The sequence below is a fragment of the Symphalangus syndactylus genome, chromosome 23, assembly GCF_028878055.3.
Source record: "Symphalangus syndactylus isolate Jambi chromosome 23, NHGRI_mSymSyn1-v2.1_pri, whole genome shotgun sequence".
Classification (NCBI taxonomy): Eukaryota; Metazoa; Chordata; class Mammalia; order Primates; family Hylobatidae; genus Symphalangus; species Symphalangus syndactylus.
The window spans coordinates 39,351,820-39,379,720 of record NC_072445.2 but is presented as its reverse complement, the minus strand read 5'-3'; the positions used below and the strand labels follow the sequence as shown (position 1 = coordinate 39,379,720).

At 37.5% G+C, this 27,901-nt stretch overlaps 1 protein-coding gene across 2 annotated transcripts in view; it reads right to left on the bottom strand.

Moving 5' to 3' along the window:
- Nucleotides 1-12,072, bottom strand: part of TSBP1 (testis expressed basic protein 1) — an 81,613-nt gene extending 69,541 nt beyond the window's left edge. The window contains exons 1-6 of one of the 2 annotated variants that reach the window (XM_063632366.1): nucleotides 11,826-12,072; nucleotides 10,055-10,141; nucleotides 8,936-8,968; nucleotides 8,074-8,106; nucleotides 6,381-6,410; nucleotides 6,275-6,295 (exon numbers count right to left, since the gene is read on the bottom strand). In XM_063632366.1, the coding sequence (XP_063488436.1) occupies nucleotides 6,275-6,295; nucleotides 6,381-6,410; nucleotides 8,074-8,106; nucleotides 8,936-8,968; nucleotides 10,055-10,141; nucleotides 11,826-11,838 (217 nt within the window). In that variant the 5' untranslated portion in view covers nucleotides 11,839-12,072. The remainder of the gene's footprint in view (nucleotides 1-6,274; nucleotides 6,296-6,380; nucleotides 6,411-8,073; nucleotides 8,107-8,935; nucleotides 8,969-10,054; nucleotides 10,142-11,825) is intronic. The other variant, XM_063632367.1, reaches the window with a different exon arrangement.
- Nucleotides 12,073-27,901: the final 15,829 nt, after the last annotated feature.

Here is a 27,901-nt window from a genome sequence, read left to right as displayed (position 1 = left end):
TTCTGTAGGTTGCCTGTTCACTCTGATGGTAGTTTCTTTTGCTGTGCAGAAGCTCTTTAGTTTAATTAGATCCCATTTGTCAATTTTGGCTTTTCTTGCCATTGCTTTTGGTGTTTTAGACATGAAGTCCTTGCCCATGCCTATGTCCTGAATGGTATTGCCTAGGTTTTCTTCTAGGGTTTTTATGGTCTTAGGTCTAATATTTAAGTCTTTAATCCATCTTGAATTAATTCAATGAGTAGTTAGCATTTGTGAGATCTGGGATGTTGAATTTCTCTTGACTACTCAGATTATTTTTTTCTTTTCTTTAGCTTTATCGAGGTATAATTATAAAAATTATATATATTTAAGGTGTTACAATGTGCGATTCTAATATATGTATACATTGTGAAATGATTGCCACAATCAAGCTAATTAACATATCTACCACTTCAAATACTTACTTCTATTTTTCATTTTGTGATGAGAATATGTAAGACCTACTCTCTTAGTAAATTTCAAGTATATAATACATTATAGTCACCATGCTGTACATTGGGTCTCCATAATGTATTTGTTATAAAACTGCAAGTTTGTACCCTTTGGCCAACTTCTGCCCATTTCTTCCACCCCCTAACCTCTGGTAATCACCTTTCTGCTCTCTGAGTTCAACTTTTTAAGGTTCCATATATACATGAGATCATGTAGTACTTGTCTTTCTATGCCTGGCTAATTATACTTAGCCTAAGGTCTTCCAGATTCATCCATGTTGTCACAAATGGCAAGATTTCTTTCTTTTCCTAAGGCTGTATAATATTTCTTTGTGTGTGTGTGTGTGTGTGTGTGTGTCTGTGTATCACATTTTCTTTATCCATTCATCCACTGATGGACACCTAGTTTATTCCTGTATCCCAGGTATTGTAAATAATGCTGCAATGAATATGGGAATGCAAATATCTCTTCAATATAATGATTTTTATTTCCTTTGAATATACGCCCAGAAGTAGCATTCCTGAATCATATGGTAGTTCTATTTTTAATTTATTGGAGGAACCACAATACTGTTTTCCATAATGGCTGTATTACTTTACATTCCTAACAACAGTGTACAAGGGTTCCTTTTTCTCCATATCCTTGCCAACACTTGTTATTCATTGACTTTTTGAATGCATCCTATCTGGTGTGAGGTGCATTTCCTTGATGATTAGTAATGTTGTGCACCTTTATTTATTAGTTGGCTGTATGTCTTCTCTGAGAAAATGTCTAGTTGGGTCCTTAGTCCATTTTATTTTATTTTATTTTATTTTATTTATTTTGTTTTATTTTATTTTCTCTCTTTTTTATTATACTTTAAGTTCTAGGGTACATGTGCACAACGTGCATGTTTGTTACATATATATACATGTGCCATGTTGGTGTGCTGCACCCATTAACTCGTCGTTTACATTAGGTATTTCTCCTAATGCTATCCCTCTCTGCTTCCGCAACAGGCCCCAGTGTGTGATGTTCCCCACCCTGTGTCCAAGTGTTCTCATTGTTCAATTCCCACCTATGAGTGAGAACATGCAGTGTTTGGTTTTCTGTCCTTGCAATAGTTTGCTCAGAATGATGGTTTCCAGCTTCATCCATGTCCCTACAAAGGACATGAACTCATCCTTTTTTATGGCTGCATAGTATTCCATGGTGTATATGTGCCACATTTTCTTAATCTGGTCTATCATTGATGGACTTTTGAGTTGGTTCCAAGTCTTTGCTGTTGTGAATAGTGCCGCAGTAAACATACGTGTGCATGTGTCTTTATAGTAGCATGATTTATAATCCTTTGGGTATATACCCAGTAATGGGATCGCTGGGTCAAATGGTATTTCTAGTTCTAGATCCTTGAGGAATCACCACACTGTCTTCCACAATGGTTGAACTAGTTTACACTCCCACCAACAGTGTAAAAGCATTCGTATTTCTCCACATCCTCTCCAGCACCTGTTGTTTCCTGACTTTTTAATGATCGCCATTCTAACTGGTGTGAGATGGTATCTCATTGTGGTTTTGATTTGCATTTCTCTGATGGCCAGTGATGATGAGCATTTTTTCATATGTCTGTTGGTTGCATAAATGTCTTCTTTTAAGAATTGTCTGTTCATGGACTAAGGTTCATGAACAGATGTGAACCTTAGTCCATTTTAAAATCAACTTATTTGTTTCAGCTGTATTTTGAGTTGTATCTTGCTTTTGAGTTGTATGAGTTCCTTATATATTTTGGATATTGCTATGGTTTGAATGTCCCCTCCAAAACTCATGTTGAAACTTAATCCTCAATGTGACAGCATTGAGAAGTGAGGCCTTAAAGAGGTGATTATATCATGAGGGTTCTACCCACATAAATGGATTAATCCACTAATGGATTAATGAGTTGTCATGCAAGTGGAACTGGTGGCTTCATAAGAAGAGGAACGACCTAAGCACAGCATGTTAGCCTCCTTGCCATGTTATGCCCTGTACCACTTCAGGAATCTATAGAGAGTCCCCACTAACAAGAAGGCTCTCTTGCACCCACATGCGCCCCCTCAGCCTTGGACTTTCCATCCTCCATAACTGTAAGAAATAATAATACATTTCTTTATAAATTACCCGGTTTCAGATATTCTGTTATAAGCAACAGAAACAGATTAAGACAAATATTAACCACTTATCAGATAGATGGTTTGCAAATATTTTCTCCCATTCTGTGAGTTGGCTTTCATTTTGTTGATTGTTTCCTTTGTTGTCCAGAAACAACTTTGTTTGATGAGATACCACCTATTTTTGCTTTTGTTACTGTGTTTTTGGTGTCATATAAAACAACTTGCAAAGACCAATGTCATGGAGCTTTTCACTGTTTTATTATAGGAGTTTTATAGTGGCAAGTCTTACATTAAAATCTTTAATCCATTTCGAATTGATCTTTGTGTGTGGTATATGATAAGGGCCAATTTCTTTTTTTTTGCATATGGATATCCAGTTTTCCCAATAACATTTATCCTTTCCCTATTGGGTATTCTTGGTAACTTTATTTTCTCCCTTGTTAATTTTCTGTGTGGATGATCTATTCATTGTCAATAATGGGTTACTGAAGTCCACTAATATTATTATATTGCTGTCTATTTCTCCCTTCAGTTATGTAAATATTTGCTTTATATATTTAGGTGCTCTGACATTATGTGCATACATACTTATAATTTTTATATCCTCTTGATGAATTGGCCCCTTTAGAGTTATATAATGACCTTCTTTGTCTCTTGTTATAATTCTTGACTAAAAGTCTATTTTGCCTAATATAAGTATAGCCACCCCTACACTCTTTTGTTTTCCATTTGCATGGAGCATCTTTTTTTCATCCCTTTACTTTCATTCTACATGTATCCTTAGAGCTGGAGTGTGTCTGCTATAGGCAGCATAGATAGTTGCAACTTGTTTTTAAATACATTTAGCTACTCTATGTCTTTTCATTAGAGAATTTAATCCATTTACATTCAAGTAATTATTGATAGTTAAGGACTTAATATAGCTATTTTCTTGGTTGTTTTCTGGCTGTTTTGTATATCCTTTCTTCCTTTCTTCCTGTCTTTCTTTGTGATTTGCTGATTTTCTGTAGTGGTATGCTTTAATATCTTTCTGTTTTGTGTATCTAGTATAGGTTTTTGGTTTGTGGTTACCATAAGCTTACATAAAACATGGTTTCAACAGTCTATTTTAAGCTAATAATAACTTAGATTATTAAAATAGATTACATACAAAAACTCTACATATTATTCTCTCTACTTTTTACATTGTGTCAAAATTTACATTTAAAAAAATTGTATATCCATTAACAAATTATATATTTTTAATATTTTGTCTTTTAACTTTTGTATTAGCATTAAAAGTTATTTATACACCATCATTACAGTATTAGAATATTCTGAATTGACTGTATATTTACCTTACCATCGAATTTTATACTTGGATATGTTTTCATTTTACTAATTATTGGCCTTTCATTTCAGCTTGAAGAACATTCTTTAGCATTTCTTGTAAGGCAGATCTATTGGTGATAAACTCCCTCGGCTTTTGTTTGTCTGATAAAGACTATCTCTTTCTCAGATCTGAAAAACAGCTTTACGGGTAAAGAGTTATTGGTTGGCAGTTTTTTTCTTTCAGCAAATTGAATATATCATCCCACTATGTACTGGCCTAGAAAATGTCTGTATAGAAGTGCTAATATCCTTTTGATGTACCTTTAAATGTGATATGCTTCTTTCAAGATTCTCTGTTTAACTTTGATTATTGACAATTTGACATAATGTCTTGGAGAAGTCTTCTTTGGGTTAAATACGATTGGAGAGTTTTGAGTTTCATATATCGAGATGTCTATATCTCTTCACAGATTTGGAAAGTTTTTAGCAATTATGGCTTAAATAAGCATTTGTTCTATTTTATTTCTCTTTTCCTCTGAGACTCCAATAATGCAAAAATTTAGCTTCTTTGATGGTGTCCCATAAACCTTGTGCATATTTCTTCATTTCTTTGTGTATTTTTTTGTACTCTGACCATATAATTTTAAATGATTGGTCTTTGACTTCTCTTATTCTTTCTTGTACTTGATCCATCATCTTGGAAGCTCTCTATTCCCTTTTTTCTTTAGTTTAGTCATTGCACCCTTCAGCTCCAAAATTTGTTTGGCTCTGTTTTGTTTTGTTTTTTTCTCTTTGTTGAACTTCTACTTTTGTTCTTGTGTTGTTTTCCTGATGTCATTATATTGTTTGCGTTGTCTTGTAGCTCACTGAGCTTTCTTATAACAATTGTTTTGGATTTTTTGTCAGGCAACTGGTGGATTGATTTTTAGGCAAACCTTCATTTTTGGGGGTTAGTTACTGAAATATTATTGTGTTCTTTTAGTGGTGTCATGTTTCCTTGATTTTTATGTCCTTGAAATCTTGTCTTGCTTTTTCACATTTGAAGAAACAGTCACCCTGTTCAGTATTTGTTTGTGCCTACTTCACAGATGGGATGTTTTCCCTTTTTTTGAGATAAAATCTCACTCTGTTACCCAGAGTGGGGCAGTGGCATGATCGTGGCTCACTGCAGCATCAAACTCCTGGGCTCAAGCAATCCTCCCACCTCAGCCTCCTGAGTAGCTGGGACTGCAGGTGTGCACAACCACATCCAACTGATTGATTTTTGTTTTTTAGAGCCAGGGTCTCACTATGTTGCCCAGGCCAGTTTTGAACTCCTAGGCTCAAGAAGTCCTCCTGCTTCGGCCTCTCAAAGTGCTGGGATTTCAGGCATGAACCACCACATCCAGGCTAGATGGGATTTCTAAGATTGTGCCTTCTCTCAATCCTGCAAAGCCAGTCCAGGTTCTGAGAGCCTTTCCTTTGTTTTCCCTAGGGTGGTGCTCTGGACTTCTCAAGTTTGTGTCCTTTTTTCCGATCCCACGAAGTCAAACTGACTGTGAGATGTTTCCTTTTGTTGTCCATGGTGGCTCATTTGGGGACTCAGCCTAGATGGGAGAGTGAAATGTGTGAAAGGCGTGCCTATGGGTCAGTAGTGCAAGGGGCATAGGTCACGCATCTGGAATGGCAGGCTTCTTGATGAGGCTTTCTGATGAGTGGATTCTGCAGGCTCTTTTCCCTGCTCCCAGCCTCTCCTAACCATTCAACTATGCTGATCATCTCAATGTTCTGGGTGGAGTGAGAAATAAGTAGGCTTACTGGACAGCATCCTGAATGTCTGGGGGATGTGGGCACTCATTAAGTTCTGCACGTTTTTTCTGTGGGAGAAATTGTAGGCCAAGTGGGTCTGTCTCAGCATTGAGTTGTGCCACCTTGTGGGAGGAGTGATGTGGGTAAAGTGAAACTGTTCTTCTTACCCTCTTGAATACATCTGTTCTAGGATTTTATAACCTGACAGTGTGCTGGAACTTCTCTGCTGGACTCCTAGACTACCCCTATTGTCTCATCTGTGGATAGTTGTCTAAATTGATGCTTCTGTGTGGGAAGAAAGCTCCTATTCTACTATTTTGCTGATGCCTTTCTCTCATATTACTTTTGTTAAATAATTAGGAGTTGGATAGGAGAGGAATTGCATAGCTTTGGGGAAAATGGTGCCTCATAGCGTGATGGTGAACATTTGTGAAATTTCTCAGAATATTCTGTAACTACTTTGATTTCTTCTTCTTCTTTTTAAAATTTTGGTCAGTTTTTATAGCCTTTTATGTTGTGGCGGGAAGAAGCACTGGTTTTCCTTTAATTTTACAAAAATCTCTACATATACTTACCTCGGTTATCATACGAAGTGTCTAGAGAATTGAAGAAAAATTATAAGATTCTTAATTTCTCATAAACAGACTCCTATATTAATTTCTTAGCAATACAATAATTTACCACTTTCTGTTGAATATGCATGTCGGGATCCTAAAAGAGAAGATAAAAACATAATGAGATTTTACTTCAACAAGTAAGTCTGTACTATTTTTTGTTAGATAAAAATGTTTACCTCTTCCTCTTTTAGATCTCTGAGAGGAAAAATCTTTTAGGAAAGAAAAAAACATACTAACTTTACTAACAGTTCATTAAAAAATAAGTTTATCGGGCTGGGAGTGGTGGCTCATGCCTGTGATCCCAGCACTTTGGGAGGCCAAGGCGGGCGGATCACGAGGGCAGGAGATCGAGACCATCCTGGCTAACGTGGTGAAACCCCGTCTCTACTAAAAATACAACAACAAAAAAAAAATTGGCCAGGTGTGGTGGCAGGTGCCTGTGGTCACGGCTGCTCGGGAGGCTGAGACAGGAGAATGGCGTGAACCCAGGAGGCGGAGCTTGCAGTGAGCCGAGATTGCGCCACTGCACTCCGGCCTGGGCGACAGTGCGAGACTCTGTCTCAAAAAAAAAAAAAAAATAATAAGTTTTTCATTAGTCTTAATCCAACTACTAAGAGATTTGCTAGTTTCCCAGATATTCCCATTTTCTTTAAGTTCCATTTCAGAAAATAAAGAGGGAATGCCATGGCACTGTGCTCCTCACTCTTGTTGTTCATGATAGATGAATCATAGAGGTAAGAAGGCGGAGGTTGGACCAAGAGTCCAAGTGTAGGGCATGGACAGCAACCGAAGTGACTGAGTTACTTTCCCTTTTCTTTCCTCAACTCTCAGGGATCTATATGCTTGTAGCTTGTGTGTGTGTGTGTGTGTGTGTGTGTGTAATTATTTCCACATCCACAATCTCATAACCTTATAGCTCTGGTGTAGCTAGTGGGCCTGGTATGGACAACTTTAGTGGCTTCCAGCAAGAATGAGAGGTAGCTCTCTAGTGGTTCTTGTTGAGCTCTGGAGATAGGACTAGTCAGAAAGAGAGAAAGAAGGAAGGAAAGAGAGAGAAAAAGAAGGAAGGAAAGAGAGAGAGAAAGAGGGAAGGAAAGAGAGAGAGAAAGAGAGAGAGAGCCGAGGGAACATTTATAGGCAACCCTAGTGAGTGGATATTGAAAGAGAACATTGAGTGTTGGGGCGTGAGGGTTAGGGATAGCCATGGTACATTGAAATTAGTGGTACTGGTGTGTCCCTTCAAAAAAGTAGACAGCGCATTGCCGTCTTCCCATAGCTATCACATTTCAAAACCTGAATTTGATCTCCAGCTCCCTCCTCAGCTAGGTGAACTCGAGTAAGTCTCAATCTTTTGAGCATAAATTTCATCTTAAATGGGGATAAGCTTTGTTTACCTCTTATACTGTATGGCTTTCAAAGTGTATTTTCACATATACTATTCCATTTCATATTCATTTTATCCACATTTTAAACATCCAGGAAATTGTTTCAGAGAGGTTCCTTAACCTTTCTAATATCTTGGAAGTAAACAGAAGATGGAAATGAATTCTTTTATGGTCTTAAGAAGGAGAATTATTTACCTTTTCTGAGAAAAATACACAATTTTTCTTAGAGAGAGAGGAGTGATAAACATTTGGATATTATAAAAATGAAAGATATGCTGACTCAACAAATCATGCTCAAAGGGAGATGAGTTGATTCACACTCTAAAGAGTATATTCCTTCATTAACTGTCTAGTAGTTCCTAGTCTATTTACCTCTACCATCCTCATAGTCCAGAAGTCGAGCACCTAGAAACAAAGGGAGAGCACATGATTTTGCTTCTTGATTATTAATGAGGCTTTATTTAAGACTCTGAGAACTAATGTAAACATGAACTCCTAATGGTGAATAATGATGTGAATTAATTTACTTTGCAGGAACTAGGAATTGTGCATAAGCTGCAAGAGCTGATGATGATAAGTGACTGTGTCAATCACCAATTTTATAATATTAGCCAGGCTAAATGATAGTCAGAAGGAGTTTCAGAGTTTCTTTTACCTCTTGATACTTCAGCAAATAGTCTCCTAGTTTTTGCCTTATACCAATCCTGTGCTATCTTTCTTAGCAACTTTGGCATCTCTCCAGACCTTTCCATGGAAAGTCTTCTTCACTTCTTCACATCCTGAAGTTGGTACTCTTCTCAATCATAATTACTCTGTGTTCACTCTCGTTATTCTAGGATACATTATATTTTTCTGTCCGGCCACTTCACTAAAGCCGTCTTCACAAATGGATTTAGGCTTTTTACTGAACCATCTGTTCCAGTGCCTGAGGAGTTTGCTATTTCCATGGGTTAATATCTCTGTTGCTGCTCTCAGACCACAGGAAGCATCTGAAGAGAGCCTCAGAATTATGCGGGCCTACCCAGTATTAATTAATTCTCCCCAACTCCAGTTTGGCATTCAGTACTGCTCAGAAATCTCTGGTAGATTTCTCCCACTCACTTAGAAGCAGTTCAGTTCATGCAATGGTGCACTATGCAAGGTTCTGGAAACAACTGTAAACAAGACAGATTTCATTCCTGACTTGTGAAAATTCTATAAATACTATATTTTTCTCATGAGTATAAGTACTTACTTTGTTCTGAATCATATCTGGAGATATACATTTCTGTGGAAGAATTAGGCAAAATGTTTTTATTAGTTACTTAGGAGAAGTGTTCTTCCTCTGATCAAACTCTTCTCACTCTAAGCTGTGCTTCTTGTTTACCAAGGTGGTCCTCCTGATATAATGCATTGTTGTTCTCACCCATTTTCCACATCTCCCATCAGCCCTGTTTTACCTATCTTTTCACACTACTTATGCTTTGAGGGCTCACAGGCATTGAGGGTGGGAAACAGGGAGGGAATATAGCTGATTAGAAAGTTGTGGGAGAGAAACAGAAAAATTCAGGAAAGGCAGACCTTATAGCACAGAAATAGGTCTTAGCTTTTATAAGCTCCATCTTTGTTTCATCGACAAGTACTACTCTGTATTTGTCTCTTCTTATCATCTCCCCAAATTAAGTCACTAAAAGTCTCCAATTCTTTTTATATAATACTAGACACTGGTATTTAGCAACATACTGCCTTCTCACTTCTATTTTTTTTTTTTTTAAACTCGGGTAATTTCCCTTGGAGCTCAGGTAATTTTCTTTTAAAGTGTTCTTATTACTTTTGCTAAACTCTGTGATTTTTTTTTTTTGAGACGGAATCTTGCCCTGTCACCCAGGCTGGAGTGCAATGGCGTGATCTCAGCTCACTTCAACCTCCGCCTCCTGGGTTCAAACAATTCTTCTGCCTCAGTCTCCCAAGCGGCTGGGATTACAGTCACCTGCCACCATACCCAGCTAATTTTTGTATTTTTAGTAGAGACGGGGTTTCACCATGTTGGTCAGGCTGGTCTTGAACTCCTGACCTTGTGATCCGCCCGCCTCGGCCTCCCAAAGTGCTGGGATTACAGGTGTGAGCCAATGCTCCAGGCCTATCTGTGATTTTTTGTTTGACATTATTGATAATGTAAACTTTGGGAGTTAAAAGTGCAGAGAGAATCACTAATAGGTCAGAGATTCTTTGACTCAAGTATTGAAACAGATTCCCAGAATATTGGCAAAGTGGCTAGCTGTTTGATAAGTAGAGATGAACTTGGACTGAATCTTGGCATCCCTCCCTCCATGGTTTTCACAGGAAATCTTCATTTTGACTCATTGTTACTCACCACTTTGCTTACGTCGTGCCCATCTTGTTAACAAAATAGCCAGAATGGCAAGTCCCAATAGTGTCAGGATGACAGCCAAAGTTATTTCTGAAAACAAAAACTCACCTGTAAACATGCTTATTTAGACCAGGAAATTACCGAAAACAACTTCTGATCACCTCTTACTATCCACCAGATAGACTTTTTTTCTTTCCCCTTTCTGCTACTTCAACTTCTTTATTCTTTTATTTGCCTCATATTACTGTCTTCACATTCCCGCCCCTGCCCATTTTTAGCTCTTACACTGGTTCTTTGGCCATGTACTAAGAAGCTCAGATGCTGTGTACACTTGGTTTAGAGTTGGCACAATCTGACAGATTTCCTCCTTAACTGAACCCTTTATTCCCCAGGCAGGAAGAATGTTAAAGGGAATCAGTGGTCTACAAAGCTATCCACTGGGGTATGGGGAAAATATTAGAACTTCTATTTTCTGTGTAATTTTAGCTCATACCTTTAAAGTTGCAAGATTTTCTTTATATATATATATAGCTATAAAGTCATAACATTTAAAAATATACTTGTATAGGAAATCTATACTCAAAACATCTTTATGAGTGAGTGATCAAAAACTTTCAGCACCCTGACTGAAGGATGCTGACTGAAGGTGGCTTTATTAATGAAAGCCACAGCAAAGGACAGAAATTTCTTATCACAGAAAAACCTTTCAGTCATCACTCACCAACCTGCTCATGATAAGATGGATATCTGCGAGGTTTGTTATTGTGGTTGGTAGGATAAAACATGCTGGGATTGCTTAACTTGTGTTTGTTTATGTGTCATTGATCTGCGTTCAATTGATGTAAGATAGAGTCTTGCAGTCATAGGAGAGAAAAATCTCAGACAATATCATATGGTTATAAAGGGCAGTGGCTACGAAGGATCGGGGGAGAAAAAAAAGGAGAGAGAGAGAGAGAAAGGAAAGAAGAAAAAAACAACCATAAATCTGCCTGTGAAAGTAAAAACTCTGGAGAACATTGAGCTCTGAAAGACTAGGAAAGTAGATTACACCCAGATTAAGACTACTTCAAGCAAACAATAGGTGAATCCATCTCAAGATGTAATAACACACCTCCAACCAGGGCAGATTAGGCATTTGTCTACTGAATCTTCTAGGTGTTTGGTCCTGTGAGAAAATTCTCCTGCCAAATCAACTTTTGGAGATTTTCTTCTAATGTACCTCTAAAATGAACAGCAAGTAGTCAATATGCCCTCTATTATGTGAATTTTTTTTCTAGTGTTAAATAACTCATCGGGGAGGAAGGGATAACTAGATGGTGTACTCAGTACTACTGTATATTCCCTTTCTTCCTTTAGTGTCTGAAATGCCCTGTCTATAGGGCAGTTAGAAGATGGTCCACCCTATTAATAGGGAAAATGAGAGGAAATCATTATTTCTGAGTTGAGGCAGATTATAGAGTGACCATACTACAGGAAGTGAGATAATGGGCTAAGGAATTTTCCTAGTGCTACGGAGGATGGTTATTTTCTTTGTTCAGTTTAAACTCTAGAAACCAAAGGAGAAACCAGCACTATCAGCCTAGAGCTTAGTTAACTGTGGGTTGTTTCCCCCAGGCTTCCGGAGGAATCAATAAGAGTGAAAGAAAAAATATTGATTTTGAAAAGGAAGCAGGCAAGGAAGATAAAGCAGTTGTGTTAAAGTCCCTAAGTCCCTAAGAGGAGACTCCTGAACTATTAGAGTCGAAGAAGCCTCAAAGAGGGAGTTAGTCCATACCCAAGACTGTCATTTTCCACGTATTGTCTTCAGCAGGTCTCGCATCATCTGGATTTCTTTGTCAGAGAGAGATCAAGATAAAACGAAAAACTCAAGTTCACTGTTTCTGAGCAATATGAACTTGGGTGTCAGGGAGGCCCTTGTAGGCAGAGATGCAGAGGATCACTGAGAAATTGTGTGGAGCAGATTGATCAGACCTAAGCAAATGATGAGAGTTTGGCCTGTGAAGGTTCTAGAATCTGTGTCATAACAGAGACTTAGAACATTAGCGAGGCAGGAGAAAAGGCAGAGGAGGATCAAAAGGCTAGGAAGATTTAATAATACTTTGGAGGACCTTGAACTTGTATAGGATACTGGAAGGGAACTCACTCTATCTGGGCTTTAGAATTATTTCTAGTTTTTCAGAGATTTTTAAGGCCAGAGATTGTATATCATTAATCTTTGTAGCTCTTTTTTTTTTATTTTTTTTTGAAGACGGAGTTTCACTCTTGTTGCCCAGGCTGGAGAGCAGTGGTGCCATTTCGGCTCACTGCAACCTCCGCCTCCTGGGTTTAAGTGATTCTCCTGCCTCAGCCTCCCAAATAGCTGGGATTACAGGCATGCGCCACCACACCCAGCTAATTTTTTATTTTTAGTAGAGATGGGGTTTCTCCATGTTGGTCAGGCTGGTGTCAAACTCCCGACCTCAGGTGATCCACCCGCCTTGGCCTCCCAAAGTGCTGGGATTACAGGCATGAGCCACCATGCCCGGCCTAATGTTTGTAACTCTTGAGGCAGAGAACCTTCCACAGAATAAGCATTTTATAAATATTTGATAATTAAAAATGAGAAAAATGACTATATTTAAAAAGAGGCAGACTGGATAAAGAAAAAGTGGTAAATATACACCATAGAATACTACACAAACATAAAAAATAATGAGATGATGTCCTTTGCAGCAACATGGTTGGAGCTGGAGACCACTATTCTAAGCAAACTAAAGCAGGAAGAGAAAACCAAATACCATATGTTCTCACTTATAAGTGGGAGCTAAACAACAAGAACACATGGACACTAAGAGGGGAACAACAGACACTGGGGCCTACTTAAGGGTGGAGGCTAGGAGGAGGGAGACAACATATCTTTTGGGTATTATGCTTATTACCCAGGTGACTAAAGAATCTATACACTAAACCCCCACAACACACAATTTACCCATATAACAAACAATTACATACGTGTACCCTTAAAACTAAAAGTTAAAAAAAGAAGAGCCTTGAAACAAATGAAGGTGAACAAAGGAAGTCAAGTTGTTGGAGTTAGAAAGCAAGAAGAAATCCAGTCCAGAGGTCTGTGGTGCTAGGAAGAGTGAGCCAGTAAATGGGATCTCATAAGCCACTGTGGAGAACAAGGAGAGTAATAAACACCCGTTATTGAGTGTCTATTGACTACAAAGTTCTATAGTGGGTACCTTATAAGCACAAACTTGTTTAATCCCTAATAAACTGTACATTGAAATTTTTTGAGATGGAGAGAGACACTAGAAGTTACCCAGCCAACAAATGGCAGAGTTTCTAACTCCAAAGCCCACACTGTATTCACAAAGCCACAATTTGTTTCAGTCTTCTATGCATCCTGTGGTGGTGATTTCTAAGTTAAGAAGTCAGTCACTTGAAGAGGAAGGTGATGCCTTCTAGTTTTAGGATGCTCCACCTGCCAAAAATAATCTCAAAATTGTTGAGATTATTTTTCCATAAGTGTTTTATGCATACTTATGGAACACCATCAAACATACAAATATATGAATTATGGAAGTACCAAAAGAAGAAAAAGAGGAAGGGGCAGTAAGCTCAATCAATGGAATATTGTCTGAAAATTTTCCAAATTTATAAAACCCAATGGTATAAAACCCAATGGTAAGTGTATAAAACCCAATGGTAAGTGTATATATATAACCACATTCAGAATACTCTAATATTGTAAAGGTAGTGTATAATCACTCTTACAAAAGTTAAAAAACAAATGTATTTAAAATAACTATGGCTATAGTAATTGGTTTGCAGATACATCATATAAATATATCAATATCATAAACTGTATATGTGTGTGAGAAACAAAAGTGTAAAGTTTTTGTACTGTATTGTAGTTAAGGTGTTATAGCTTAAATTAGGGTATTATAACTACAAAATATTTTTTGTAAGTCTCATGGTAACCACAAAGAAAAAATCTCCACAGATACCCAAAAGATAAAGAAAGAAATGAAAGCAAAGCACTAAAAAATACTACTAATTACAAAGGAAGACAGCAAGATTATAAGAAAGGAACATCCCAGCACTTTGGGAGGCCGAGGCGGGCGGATCACGAGGTCAGGAGATCGAGACCATGGTGAAACTCGTCTCTACTAAAAATACAAAAAAATTAGCCGGGCGTAGTGGTGGGCACCTGTAGACCCAGCTACTTGGAGAGGCTGAGGCAGGAGAATGGCGTGAACCCGGGAGGCAGAGCTTGCAGTGAGCCGAGATCGCGCCACTGCACTCCAGTCTGGGCGATAGAGCGAGACTCCGTCTCAAAAAAAAAAAAAAAAAAAAAGGAACAAAAGAACTACAAAACAGTAAAAAACTTAACAATATGTCAGTAGTAAGTTCTTATCTGTAAATAATTACTTTAAATGTAAATAGATTTAATTCTCCAATCAAAAGACACAGAGTGGCTGAATGATTTTGAAAAAAGAAAAAACAAGATCCAACAATATGTTGTCTAAAATAGCCCACTTGAGACTTCAGGACACACATAGACTTGAGAGTGAAGGAATGGAAAAAGATATTCCGTGAAAAGTATAACTAAAAGAGAACAAATGTGGCTATATTTATATCAGAAAAAATAGGTTTTTAAACACAATAAAAAGAGACAAAGAAGGTCATCATATAAGGATAAAGGGGTGAATTAATAAAGAGCAAATAGTAATTGTAAATATATATGTACCCAACATCAGAATACCTAAATATATAAAGTAAATATTAATAAATCAAAAAAGTGATTGCAAGATTGCCATCTGGCAATATGATAATATTAGTGGACTTCAATTCTGCATTTTCAACAATGTAGAGACCATCCAGACATAAAATAAATAAGGAAACACTCGATTTGAAATACATTAGACCAAGTGAACCTAAGACATATACAGAACATTTCATCCAATAGCTGCATTGTTCTCAAAGCACATGAAACATTCTCTATGATAAATAACATGTTAAGCCACAGAACAAGTCTTTAACAAATTTAAGAAGATTGAAATTATATCAAATATTTTTCTGAACATAATGGAATGAAACCGAAAATAACAGAAGGAATTTTGGAAAAATCACAAATATGTGAAAATTAAATAAGATGCTCTGAATAATGAATGGGTCAAAATGAAATTAAAAGAGAAATAAAAACCATTTTGAGCCAAATGAAAATGGAAACACTGCATACCAAAAATTATGGAATGCAGTAAAAGCAGCTCTAAAGGAGAAGTTTATAGCAAAAGCCACCTACATCCAAAAAAAGAGAAAGATCTCAAATAAGCAACCTAACATTACACCTCAAGGAACTAGAAAAAGAACAGGCCGGGTGTGGTGACTTATGCCTGTAATCCCAGCACTTTGGGAGGCCGAGGCGGGTGGATCACGTGGTCAGGAGTTCAAGACCAGCCTAATCAACATGGTGAAACCCTGTTTCTACTAAAAATACAAAAATTGCCAGGCATGGTGACGTGCGCCTGTAATCCCAGCTACTTGGGAGGCTGAGGCAGAAGAATTGCTTGAACCCGGGAGGTGGAGTTTGCAGTGAGCCGAGGTCGTGCCACTGCACTCCAGCCTGGGCAACAGAGTGAGACTCTGTCTTAAAAAAAAAAAAAAGAAAAAAAGAACAAACTAAGTCCAAAGTTATCCTTGGTTATGTTTATTCCTAAATGTTTTATTATTTTGGTGGTAGTGTAAATGGAACTTTTTCCTTATTTCATCTTTACATTCATTTTTCAATGCTAGTATGTAGAAATATACCTAACTTTTGTGTCTTGATCTTATATTCTGCAACTTTGTTAAACTTATTAGCTTTAAGTGTGTGTGTGCACATGTGTGTGTCTGTGTGTGCGTGTGTGTCTGTGTTCTTTAGGATTTTCTATATTTAACATGATATCATCTGCAGATAAAAATAGTTGTACTTCCTAGACAGATGTATTTTATTAATTTTTTTGCCTAATTTTTCTGAGAATAACATCCAGTACAATGTTGACTATGAGTGATGAGAATTAGCACTTTTTTTTTTTTTTTTTGAGACGGAGTCTTGCTCTTGTCACCCAGGCTGCAGTGCAATGGCGAGATCTCGGCTCACTGCAACTTCTGCCTCCCAGGTTCAAGTGATTCTCTGGCCTCAGCCTCCCTGGTAGCTGGGATTACAGGCACACACTCAGCTAATTTTTGTATTTTTGGTGGAGACATGGTTTCACCATGTTGGCCAGGCTGACCTAGAACACCTGACCTCAGATGATCCTCCCGCCTCAGCCTCCCAAAGTGCTGGAATTACAGGCATGAGCCACCATGCCTGGCTACATTCATACATATGTCTTATATTTACTTATGTGGTTACTTTTATCAGTATTTTTTATTTCTTCATATGAATATAAGTTACTGTTGTGTGTCCTTTCAGTTCAGCCTGAAAGAGACCCGGTAGCATGTATTATAGGTCAAGTCTACTAGCATCTAACTCTCTTAGTTTTTGTTTATTTGGATATGTCTTAATTTGTCTTTCATTTTTGAAGGAATGTTTTGATGGGTACAGAATTATTAGTTGATATCTCTTTTTGCTTTTAGCTTTTTAAATACGTCATTCGACTGCTTTGTGGCCTCCACAGTTCCTGATGATAAATAAGCTCTTAATTTTATTGAGGATCCCCTGCCCATGGTGAAACTCTTCTCTCTTGCTACTGTCAAGATTTTCTCTTTGTCTTTGAATTTTAGCAGTTTGATGATGATGATGTGTCTCAGTGTGGATCTCCTTTCTTTCCTACTTGGAATTCGTTCAGCATCTTGGATGTTTCATATTTTTTATTTTAATGTTTTATTTTCATATTTTAATATTTTTCATCAAGTTTTGAATGGTTTGACCATCAATTTTTCAAATATTCCTTCTGCTCCCTTCTCTTCTTTCTTTTCTTCTGTGAATCTCATTATGTTTATGTTGGGATGTTTGATGATGTCAGATTGGTCTCATATGCTCTGTTCATTAAAAGAAATTTGTTCTTCTATTGTTCAGAATGGATAACTTCAACTGTCCCATCTTCAAGTTCAAAGATTCTTTGTTCTGCCTGCTGAAATTTTCCTGCTGTTGAGCACCTCTAGTGTGTGTGCGTGTGTGTGTGTGTGTGTGTGTGTGTTTCATTTTGGCTATTGTATTTTTAACCTGCAGAATTGCTATTTATTTCTATAATTTCTCTTTCTGATATTCTCAAATTGCTAAGACATCATTCTTATGCTTTATGTTTTAGACATGTCTTATTCTACTAATTACAATGTCTGGGCTTCTTCAGAAACAGTTTCTTTTTATTATTTTCTGTGCATGGGTCGTGATTTCTTTTTTCTTTACATGCCTCATTATTTTTTGCTGAAATCTAGACATTTTGCGTATTATAATGTTGCAATTTAGAAACCAGATTTCCTCCCTCTACAGAGTTTGCTGTTGTTGCATTTGTTGTATTACTACTTGTTCGTTTGTTTGTTTAAAGAGTTTTCTGATCTAATTTTATGAAGTCTCCATTCTTTCCTGAATGTAACGTTTGATGTTTCTGCCCAGTTAGCTTAGTCATTAGCTAATGATTGAACAGAGACAATGCCTAGAACCAAAGCAAACACTATGCTAGTCTGTGTCAAGGAACTGTGTGTGTGTGTGTGTGTGTGTGTGTGTTGAGGTACACCTTCAACATTGAACCAGTCTCACTCTTGCCCCTCCAACAAATGCCCAGTGAATTTGCACCCAGTAAGGTCCAGGTCACCTTCTCCCTACAGGACTTAAAGCAAATCAAGGGGGATCTTGGCAAGCTTTCGGATGACCCTTATAGATATATAGAGGTTTTCCAGACTTTCACCCACATATTTAAACTCTCCTGGAGAGATGTTATGCTACTTTTGAATCAGACCCTGATGGACACTGAGAAGCAGGCCGCTCTGCAAGCAGCAAAGAGATTTGGGAATGAGCTTTGTATCACATATGGCATCAGGGAAGGGAGCGAACATTATCCAACTGGAAGAGAAGCAGTAAAAGTGAATGACCCTAAGTGGGATCCCAATGACAGGTGGAAGACTGGAAGAGGAGACACTTTCAGATGTGCATAATGGAAGGCTTTTGTAGGACTAAGACCAAGCCTCTCAATTATACTAAGTTGTCCATGATCAACCATGGATTTGATGAAAATCCTACTGCCTTCCTGGAGAGACTAAGAGAGGCCTTGGTAAAGCATACCTGTCTATCTCCTGATTCAGTCGAGGGACAGCTAACCCTAAAGGATAAATTTATTACTCAGGCAGCTCCTGACATCAGGAGGAAGTTGCAGAAACAGGCCCTGGGACCTGATGGTACATTAGAGGACCTTCTGAAAGTGGCCACCTTGGTCTTTTACAATACAGACAGGGAGGCCCAGGAAAGAGAGAGGAAATACAGGAAAGAGACAGAAGCTTTAATGGCCACCAGGCAAGCCCACAAACCCCAGAATTCCCAGGGTACACCTGTTAACTACTAAAGATATGGTCAGAACAGTTATCTCATTCTAAAAGTTTATTCACTCCCATACAACGTTTAATTTCTTTCACCAGGGTGAAACATCTCAGGGTACAATGTTGTTGTTAGTATATTTCACTTCTTATCTCAGTAATCTTTGGTACTATTTTTTTTCCTTGTATAATACACATATTTATTATAGTATGTATAGTATGTATGTATGTATGTAGTTACAGTGTGTATAACTTGGGTATACATACCCAAGTATATATAATCCATGCATACTTAACCTCATAAAACTTGTTTTTTCTCTCACACCTGGAAGCCATCAACCTCCAAATGGTCAGGGAACCGGAGCCTTGGATGATGGCTCCCCTTTGCTAGGAACCCTTATATAGACCTCTGGGAAGAATCTGACTGCCGTTTTCCCCAAAACAATGCCCCTATCAGCAGGAAGCAGCTAAGACCCGTCATCATCCATATTCGAACAGCAGTTAGATGTACCTCTTCAGACGGGGGAGGTGATATGGAAGAGGGGCAGGGAAGTGCTGGTAAGGGAAGGGCATGTTCCCTGGCTAGGGCTCCACCCCTGGGCCTGTGCCCACAGACCTAGGTGAGGACAGACACTCCTGCCTTCATGCCCAAATGTTGCATTTCCCAAGACCACCCCGGCCTGCCATGCCCCCATCCTGTGCCTGTAAAAATCCTGAGGCCCTAGCAGGCAGAGACACAAGCGGCTGGACGTCGAAAGGAACACATCAGTGGAAGAACACACAAGTGGCTGGATGTCAAGAGGGACACATCGGTTAAAGATCATGCCAACAGGAACGAGCAGACGCTGGCACGCTGGCAGGCCATTGACCAGCAGAACAACATGGAGTTTGGCCGGGTCAGTTGGAGGGGAACCCAGCTGCTGAGCAGCCTGACTCCAGGGGAAAACCACCTTCCCACTCCATCTCCCTTCTGGCTCCCCCATCTGCTGAGAGCCACTTCCACTCAGTAAAATCTTGCTTTCATTCTTCAAGCCCACGTGTGATCTGATTTTTCTGGTACACCAAGGCAAGAACCTGGGATACAGAAAGCCCTCTGTCCTTGGAATAAGGCAGAGGGTCTAATTGAGCTAGTTAACACTAGCTGCCTATACATGGCAAAACTAAAAGAGCACACAGTAACACATGCCCACTGGGGCTTCAGGAACTGTAAACATACACCCCTACATGCTGCCGTGGGGCCAGAGCCCACGTCCCGCCCATCTGTATGCTCTCCCTAGAGGAACTGTAAACATACACCCCTAGATGCTGCTGTGGGGCCAGAGCCCACGTCCCGCCCGTCTGTATGCTCTCCCTAGAGGTTTGAGCAGCAGGGCACTGAAGAAGTGAGCCACTCCCGCTGTTGCAAGCCCTGTGAGGGGGACAAGAAGACCTTTCCCGTTTCAGTATCTTAGAAGGTGGTAACTGCTGTGAAAAGTGAAAAAGCCAGTCAGTGAAAGAGAACTACTGGCAGCTGCAGTGGGATTTCGATTTAAATAGATTATCCTTGATATAGCTCTGTGAGAAGGCAATACTTGGGGGAAGTAGGGTAGATATCTAAGTGGATTTCTGAGTGAAGAGTTTTCCAGGCAGAGAAGAAAACTACAGCAAAGACCATAAGGTAGGAATGTGTCTGGTGTTTTCAAGGAATATGAAGTGGCCAGTGTCACTGGTATGAACTGATCCAGGAAAACAACAGTAGGAAAATAAGTTAGAAAGGTAATGGATCAGCCAGGCATGGTGGCTCATGCCTGTAATCCCAGCACTTTGGGAGGCCAAGGTGGGAGGACCCCTTGAACCTAGGAATTCAAGACCAGCTGGGGAAAGATTGCAAGACCCCGTCTCTACAAAATAATAAAAAAATTAGCCAGGCATGGTGGCATGCACCTGTAGTCTCGGTTACTCAGAAGGCTGAGACAGGGAAGGACCCTTTGATCCCAGGAGGCTGAGGCTGCAGTGAGCTATGATTGTTCCGCTGCACTCCAGCCTGGGCAACAGAGCAAGACCCCGCCTCAAAAAAAATGGTAACATCTAGTGAGTTACTGACAGGACTTTGATTTTAACTTGAGTGAAATAAAGAGATAAGATAGGTCATTATGTAGGCAAATGACATGTTTTTACCTATGTCTACATAAAGACATAAAACAATTTTGCTGCTGTGTTAAGAAAAGACAGTAGTGGGAGGAAAAGAAGAGGCAAGGAAACTACTATTAGAGTTATCCAGGCAATCGTTGACAGTACTTTTGTCTAGTTTGTGAACTACTAAAGTGCTGAAATGCGTTTAAATGTGTAGCAGTATTTTCCCCACTGGGGATAAGGGAATGACTCCCAAAGATTGCCAATACCTAGGCATTAAGGACAGCATAAATATAAGTATGGAATTTCATGCAGACCAGGGTTAAAGGGTCTAAAGATACACCTGAGACAACGTGCGAAAACTAAGGAAGGGAAGAAAGGTGAACAGAAATAGAGTAAATGGGAGTAGTTGCCAGAAAAGAAAGTAATGTCTAATTATACAGCTGTTTATTGATTAACAGAGGGCTTCTAAAGGGCAGTTATTTAGATAAGAACTTCTTAGATGAGAGTGCAACTTAGCTGAGTGTAGTAGATTCTAATCTTAGGCCCTTTGCCATAGACATTTTCTTTCCCCGGTGATTTTTTAAATCCATATTTTGTATCTGCAAACACATTTTTCTTTCCCACAGGTTCCAGAATCTGTGTCTCAAGCCTACATGGCTTAGATGTGATCTAACAAGAAAAGTCTGTCCCCTGTCTGGGTTACTGGGTCCAAGCAGTTGGCAAGTTTTAGCTCTGACTTTGTTTCTTAACTTCTAGAATAACAGGAATATAGGGTATCTTAGTATTTCGATAGCAAACTCTGACAAAAGGATATATATCAGAGGTGGGGACTTCCAACAAATATTGGACTAGAGCAAATAAAACTGTCATATGCAGGTGGCATTATTGTATATTTAGAAATTGCAACAAATTCTACAGCTAAATTTTTGGAATTAATAAGTTTACCAAGGTTATTAAATATAAGAATAATATCCAAGAAGCAGCATATTTTTATAAGACAGAAATGAAGAGAACATACAATTTGAAAAGAAAATACAATTCACATTATCATCAAAATTACGCACTACCTAGGAATAAATCTTTTTAAAAAGTTCAAAATATGTGGATTAAATATAAAAAAATTTTGTCTTATAGATATCCGGATATAGCTATAGCTCTCTATAAATAAAGAGGCATGTATAGTTTTTAGAGTAAAAATAAACACATATTTTATTTTATTTTATTTACTTGCTGCAAAACTTTTGTAACATATTGGCTCCTTAAGCAATATTTGGAAACAGGGTAATACTGTTGAGAAAACAAACATATTACATTTAGAGATTCCAAATGAGAATATATACTTTACAAATTGAACCACATACTTTGACATTTTCTTTAAAAACTACATTTATAAATTGTATGGTAACACCAATGTTTATCTATTCTCTGGGACAATCTAGTAAATTATCGTGATATGGATAATAATCCTCCATGGCAATGTCAAAGATGGTATTTAAATAGACATTTGATAGATAGATAGATAGACAGATAGATCGACAGATGATAGACACACACATAATTTCTGTTTGATTTTTGTGTTTTTATTATTTCTATACCTAGAGTCAAAGGTAAACTGAGCTAGGTGCAATCTGATTCTTTTTATTCTAAGTAAAATAGCCAGGCACAGAAAGACAAATACTGTGATCTCACTTATACATGGAATCTAAAAAGTCAGACTCATAGGAGTGGAGAGTAGAATGGTGGTTACAGGCTGGGGAAGTGGGGCGATGGTGGGGGAGGATGAGCAGATGTTGGTCAAAGAGTACAAAGTTTCAGTTACATAAGAGGAATACGTCTTTGAAATATATTGCTAATAATAATGTATATTTTACAAATTACGAAGAGGAAATTTCAGTCTATTCACCAAAAAAAATTGATAAGCATGTGAAGTGGTGATTATGTTAATCAGTTTAATTCAATCATTCCCTATATAGCTTAATTTAATAATTCCACTATATATAATATATAGATTTATTTTTATATTTTCATATATTTGTATATAGTTATATGTATCGATGAATATGTAGTTATATATTATTTATATTGAGTTACATATTCATATATATTTATAGTCTATAAATATATGTAATATATAATATACATTATGTTGTACATAATATATATGCTATGTATGAAATGTATAAATAGTTTTGAGGTACATATATCTGTCAAAACTTGACATTATGCCTCATAAATATATATAATTATTGTCTATTAAAAAAGAAAATATTAAATATAAGTCAAATTTATTTATATACCAGTAAAGCATATAAAATTATATAAATACTGAAAACAAACCTATGTAAATATAGATATACCTTTTTATTTAAAAGACTCCCTACAGTCATGGATTGGAAAACTTAATATTACTAAGGTGACAATATTATCCAATGTGATAGGGAGATTCAACATAATTCCTTACCAAAATCTTAATGGCAATTTTTTTTTTGGATAGAAATAGAAAAATCTCTCTTAAAATTAATGTGGAGCATAAAAGGACCTCAAGTAACCAAAACAATCTTGAAAAACAAGAAACAAATTTGCAGGACTCTCACTCCCCAGTTTCAAAACTTAATACAAAGTAACAGTAATCAAGTGTGCATGCAGCACTGGTATAAAGAAAAATACAGAGACAAGTGGAGAAGCATTGAGAGGCCAGAAGTGAACTCTCAATTCATTTACCATGGGTGCCAAGACCATTCAATGGGGAAAGGGTGGTCTTTGACAAATGGTGTTGGGAAAATTAGATACCCACATGCAGGAAGAATGAAGTTGGACTCTACTTTAAGCCATGTGCAAATTCGTTCAAATTGAACCAAAGACCTAAATTTAAGTGATAAAACTGTAAAACTCTTAAAAGAGAACAGGGGAAAAATCTTCATGACCTTGGATTAGGCAATGTCTTCTTTAAAATGACACCAAAAGCATAGACAACAAAAGAAAAATTACATAAATTGGGCTTTGTAAAAATTAAAAACTTTTCTGCGTCAAAATACACTATGAAGAGAGTGAAAAGAAAACCTACAGAATTGTTTGCACAGATGCAAAGATTCTAATTAAAATAGTAGTAAGATAAATCCAGTAAAAAAAGACAAAAACAAAATACATATAAATAAGTGTAGTTTAATCTTAAAAATATAAATTTTGTAATACATTAATACAACAATTATGAAATTATATATGTAACAATATAAAGCAAAAACAAAATTAAAAACAAGAAAATAAAAACTATATAATCTTAGATGGCACAAACATTTTAAAATAAAAGTTAATATCCACTCATGATTTTAAAAATAAAACAACAGCAGTAACAATATCCTCTAGCAAGGTAAGAATAGAAGATAATTTTCTGAGTCTACTAAATAGTGCCAGGGAAAAATCAAAAGCTAACATCAAAAACAGTAGTGTTGTATTGCTCACTTTACCCCTAAAATCGAGAACAAGAAAAGAATGTCCACTATTAGTACTTCCAGTAGTGAGGAGGACCTGGCCAGAGGAATAAAACAAATTAATTAATTAATTAATTAAATAAAAGTAATAAAGATTGGAAAGAAAGAAGACAGTATTGTCATTCACACATAATGTGCTTAAGTACTTAGATAATCGAATGGAATATATAAAACCACCAAACTTCTAGAGTAATTAATCAGGGATTTTAGCAAGGTCTCAGTGTACAAAATTAATAATGAAAATAAATTTTATTTCCATACATTGGTAATTAACATTTGGAAAATAAAATGAATATATCACTTACAATAGAATCAAATAGTATAAAATTATTAAGAATATAGTTAACTATATGCAAGATACCTACACTGAAAACTGCAAAACCCTTCAGATAAAAATTTAAAAATACCTACATAAAAGAAGAGACCTAACAAAAGTGTTGTATCTAGACTATTTGAAGAATTTCTTCAACTTCATAAAAATATTAAATAATGCAATAAAATAGAACAAAGATTTGAATGAATATTTCATAAATGAAGATAGATGACCAAAGAATTCAACATAATTGTCAGGAAAATGCAAACCAAAATGAGTTATTACTTTACACTCACTAACCTGGATATAATTTAAAAGGCTGAAAATATCAATTATTGGTTATGTGGAGTCATTGAAACTCTCATACATTGCTTATTTGAATGTAAAATAGTGCAGCCACTTTGGAAAACTGATTTGTAGTATTTTATAAAATTAAACACATACCTACTCTTTGACCCAGACATTGTATATGGAATGAAAAGTATAAATGAAATGAAATATGTGTCCACAATAGACTTGAAAGAGAATGTTCATAGCAATTTTATTAATAATAGCCCAAACCTAGAAACATCCAGGTATCCATCAGCAGAAAAATGAGTGGAAAAAACTGAAGCATATTCATACAATGAAATTCAACTTAAAATATTAAAAGAACATAGACAGCAATATACATGATCTCAACATTATATTGAATGAAAAAAATTAGATACAACAGAGCAAATAGTGTATTATTACCATATGAAGTTAATGAAAAGGCAAAATTAAACTTTGATGATAGGAATCAGACTATTGGTTGCCTGTGAAAAATTAATGTTCTTTTTTTTGATTGAGGTATGAATTACTTGGGTATGTTCAATTATTAATACTTTTAATCTGTGCTTGTAAAAATACGTGTCTGTAAATTACACTTCAATCATTTAAAAAAGAGAGATTACAAAATTTTGAGTTTGAGAGTAGAAATTCAAGCCTAATCTGCTTGAGACTATTAAGACTACTGGGTTGAAAGGAAGACCGACCCTAGCTTACTTTATAACACTGATGATATGAGTTTGAGGTGAGAGAAAAAAATATTTTTCATCATCCTAATGAAATTTATGTCTTCTCACATCCACAATTTTTTTAATCTCATGTCTTTGGAAAATCCTGCTTCACAAATATGGAAGAGAAAGCTATACCCTCCCTCTAGGAATCAGAGGTTGTCCTAACGTCCTCTTTCACATCATTCTCTTCTATAAACCCAGCGTCCTTAAAATTAGTTAGGCCTATAGTCAAGTAAGACTGTAATAAAAAATATAAGTGGAACTGCCAAGCTGGTCTTTCTTAATCTTTTGAATGAGCAAAATATCCTTTATCCAAAGGGAAGAGAAGAAATCCTGTGTCAGGAGGACATAATTGCTCTCTCTCCAGAAAAGAATGCCAATCCATCTATCTCTCTTTTTCTTTTTTTTTAGAGAGAGAGACAGAGTCTCTCTCTGTCACCCAGGCTGGAGTGCAGTCGTACAGACACGGCTGACTGCACCCTCTATCTCCCAGGCTCAAGCAATCCTCGTCCTCCTGCCTCAGCCTCCTGAGTAGCTGGGACTGCAGGCATGTGCCAACAAACTCAGCTAATTTTTTTGATGTGTGTAGAAATGGGGCCTCACTATGTTGCCCAGGCTGGTCTCAAATTCCTGTCCTTAAGCTCCCCTACCATCTTGGCCTCCAAAAGTGCTGGGACGTTGGGATTACAGGCTTGAGTCACCACATCAGCCTCCCTCTATCTAGAAACAGAATAAAGGTGAGGGGGTAGGTAGGCAGGATTAAACAAACACAAAACACTGTCCTGTGAATGATCAATTCAACCAAATTAAAGACTACATATCAAAACCCTGCACCATTCTCCTTACTGATAATCACACTCTTGCATAGCCCCTCACGTTATAGCAGGAGTGGTCGGTATGACCAGTTGACAACAACAGAGTTTATGGTATGTTATTTCCTATATTAGGTCATGAAAATATTAAAGTCTTCCTTCTTCTCCCCCACTTCCCTCCCCTCTTCTCTCTCTCTCATCACCTGGTCTGGGGGAAGTCAGCTGCCAAATCTTAAAGGCACTCAGGTGGTTCAGTGGAGAGGCCCATTGGTGAGGAACTGAAGCCTTCAGTCAACAGCCATGTAATGAGCCTTCTTGTAAAGAGACCCCCAACCCCAGTCAAGGCTTCAGATGGCTACAGCCCCAGCCAATGGCTTCACTGCAACCTATGACAGACTGAGCCAGAGCTACCCAGCTAAGCTGTTCCAAAATTCCTGACCTGTAATATAATATGCAATTGTTGTTTTAAGCCACTAAGTTTCTGAGTAATTTGTTACCAGTAATAGATAATTCACTGAGAATCTGTCATAAGTGTGGCTTCTCTCTGGATTATGATTACAAAATGCAAGCCTAAGCTGAATCCTAGTAGTTCTTCTTTGAATGCAGCAGCGTTGCCCTTGATACATGACTTTCTCTCAGTTCAATTGTATTAAATATTTGAAACACAGAAATGCCTGCCTTGACCCTCACCATGAATCCCCATCCCTTCTGATACCAGAATCTGGTTGCTATTTCCAGAACATTTCTCATCAAGGCATTATCCTAACTTATGGTTTCATTGCTAATTCATAGACACTTGTCCTGTTATAGAGATCTAGTGATTTCCATGTGAGATTTTTGCCCTCACACATGCCAATTCCCCTCGTTCTACCTGTCTACCTAACATCAGATGTCAATAATGGAAAAGCAAAAAATCAAGAAGTAGGAGCTTAAGACACTGTGTACTGAAAAGACTATTGCTTATTTCTGCCGCACCTCTCTTTCTCGTCATCTCTTGGTTACAGATGCCTTGGCCCTGTGCATAGTGTGCTCTATCTCATGAAATCTGAAGTAAAGAGAATCAAAAGGATGAAGAGTTTTAAATCTTTTGACAACATTTAAGAGAGAACAGGAAAATTTCCTCCCTTTTCCTGAAAGTCTTTGCTGATGAATGAAAAATTGGGTTTCCTTTATGTAACCTGTCGATGGGGAGGCAAAACTTGTCCAGAAAAAATGAAAATGTTCTCACTGTGCTATGTTACTAGAATTGTGATCTAAAGCCTGGGGCAGAACTTACCTATGCTACTCACCTCAATCCTCTTAGGCAGTGGCACTAGGAGCCTTACTCTCTTCAAATTTGGTGCCTTCCTACCGTTATGGAAGGAAGCTCTGTATTCTCCTTACTTTCTCAACCTTTAATCCTAACAGAGGCAGTTTCTATTGTGTCCCTGTTATTCCTGAATTAGGCCAATTCATAGCATCTCTCATCCACTTTGGGTAGATTGAGAGGTCAGGCAGAGGGAATGGAGTTAGGGAACAAACTGCAGCCTTCTGTGTCACAACCATCAAAAAATATAAAACTAGTCCCAAATGCTTGTTAGTGA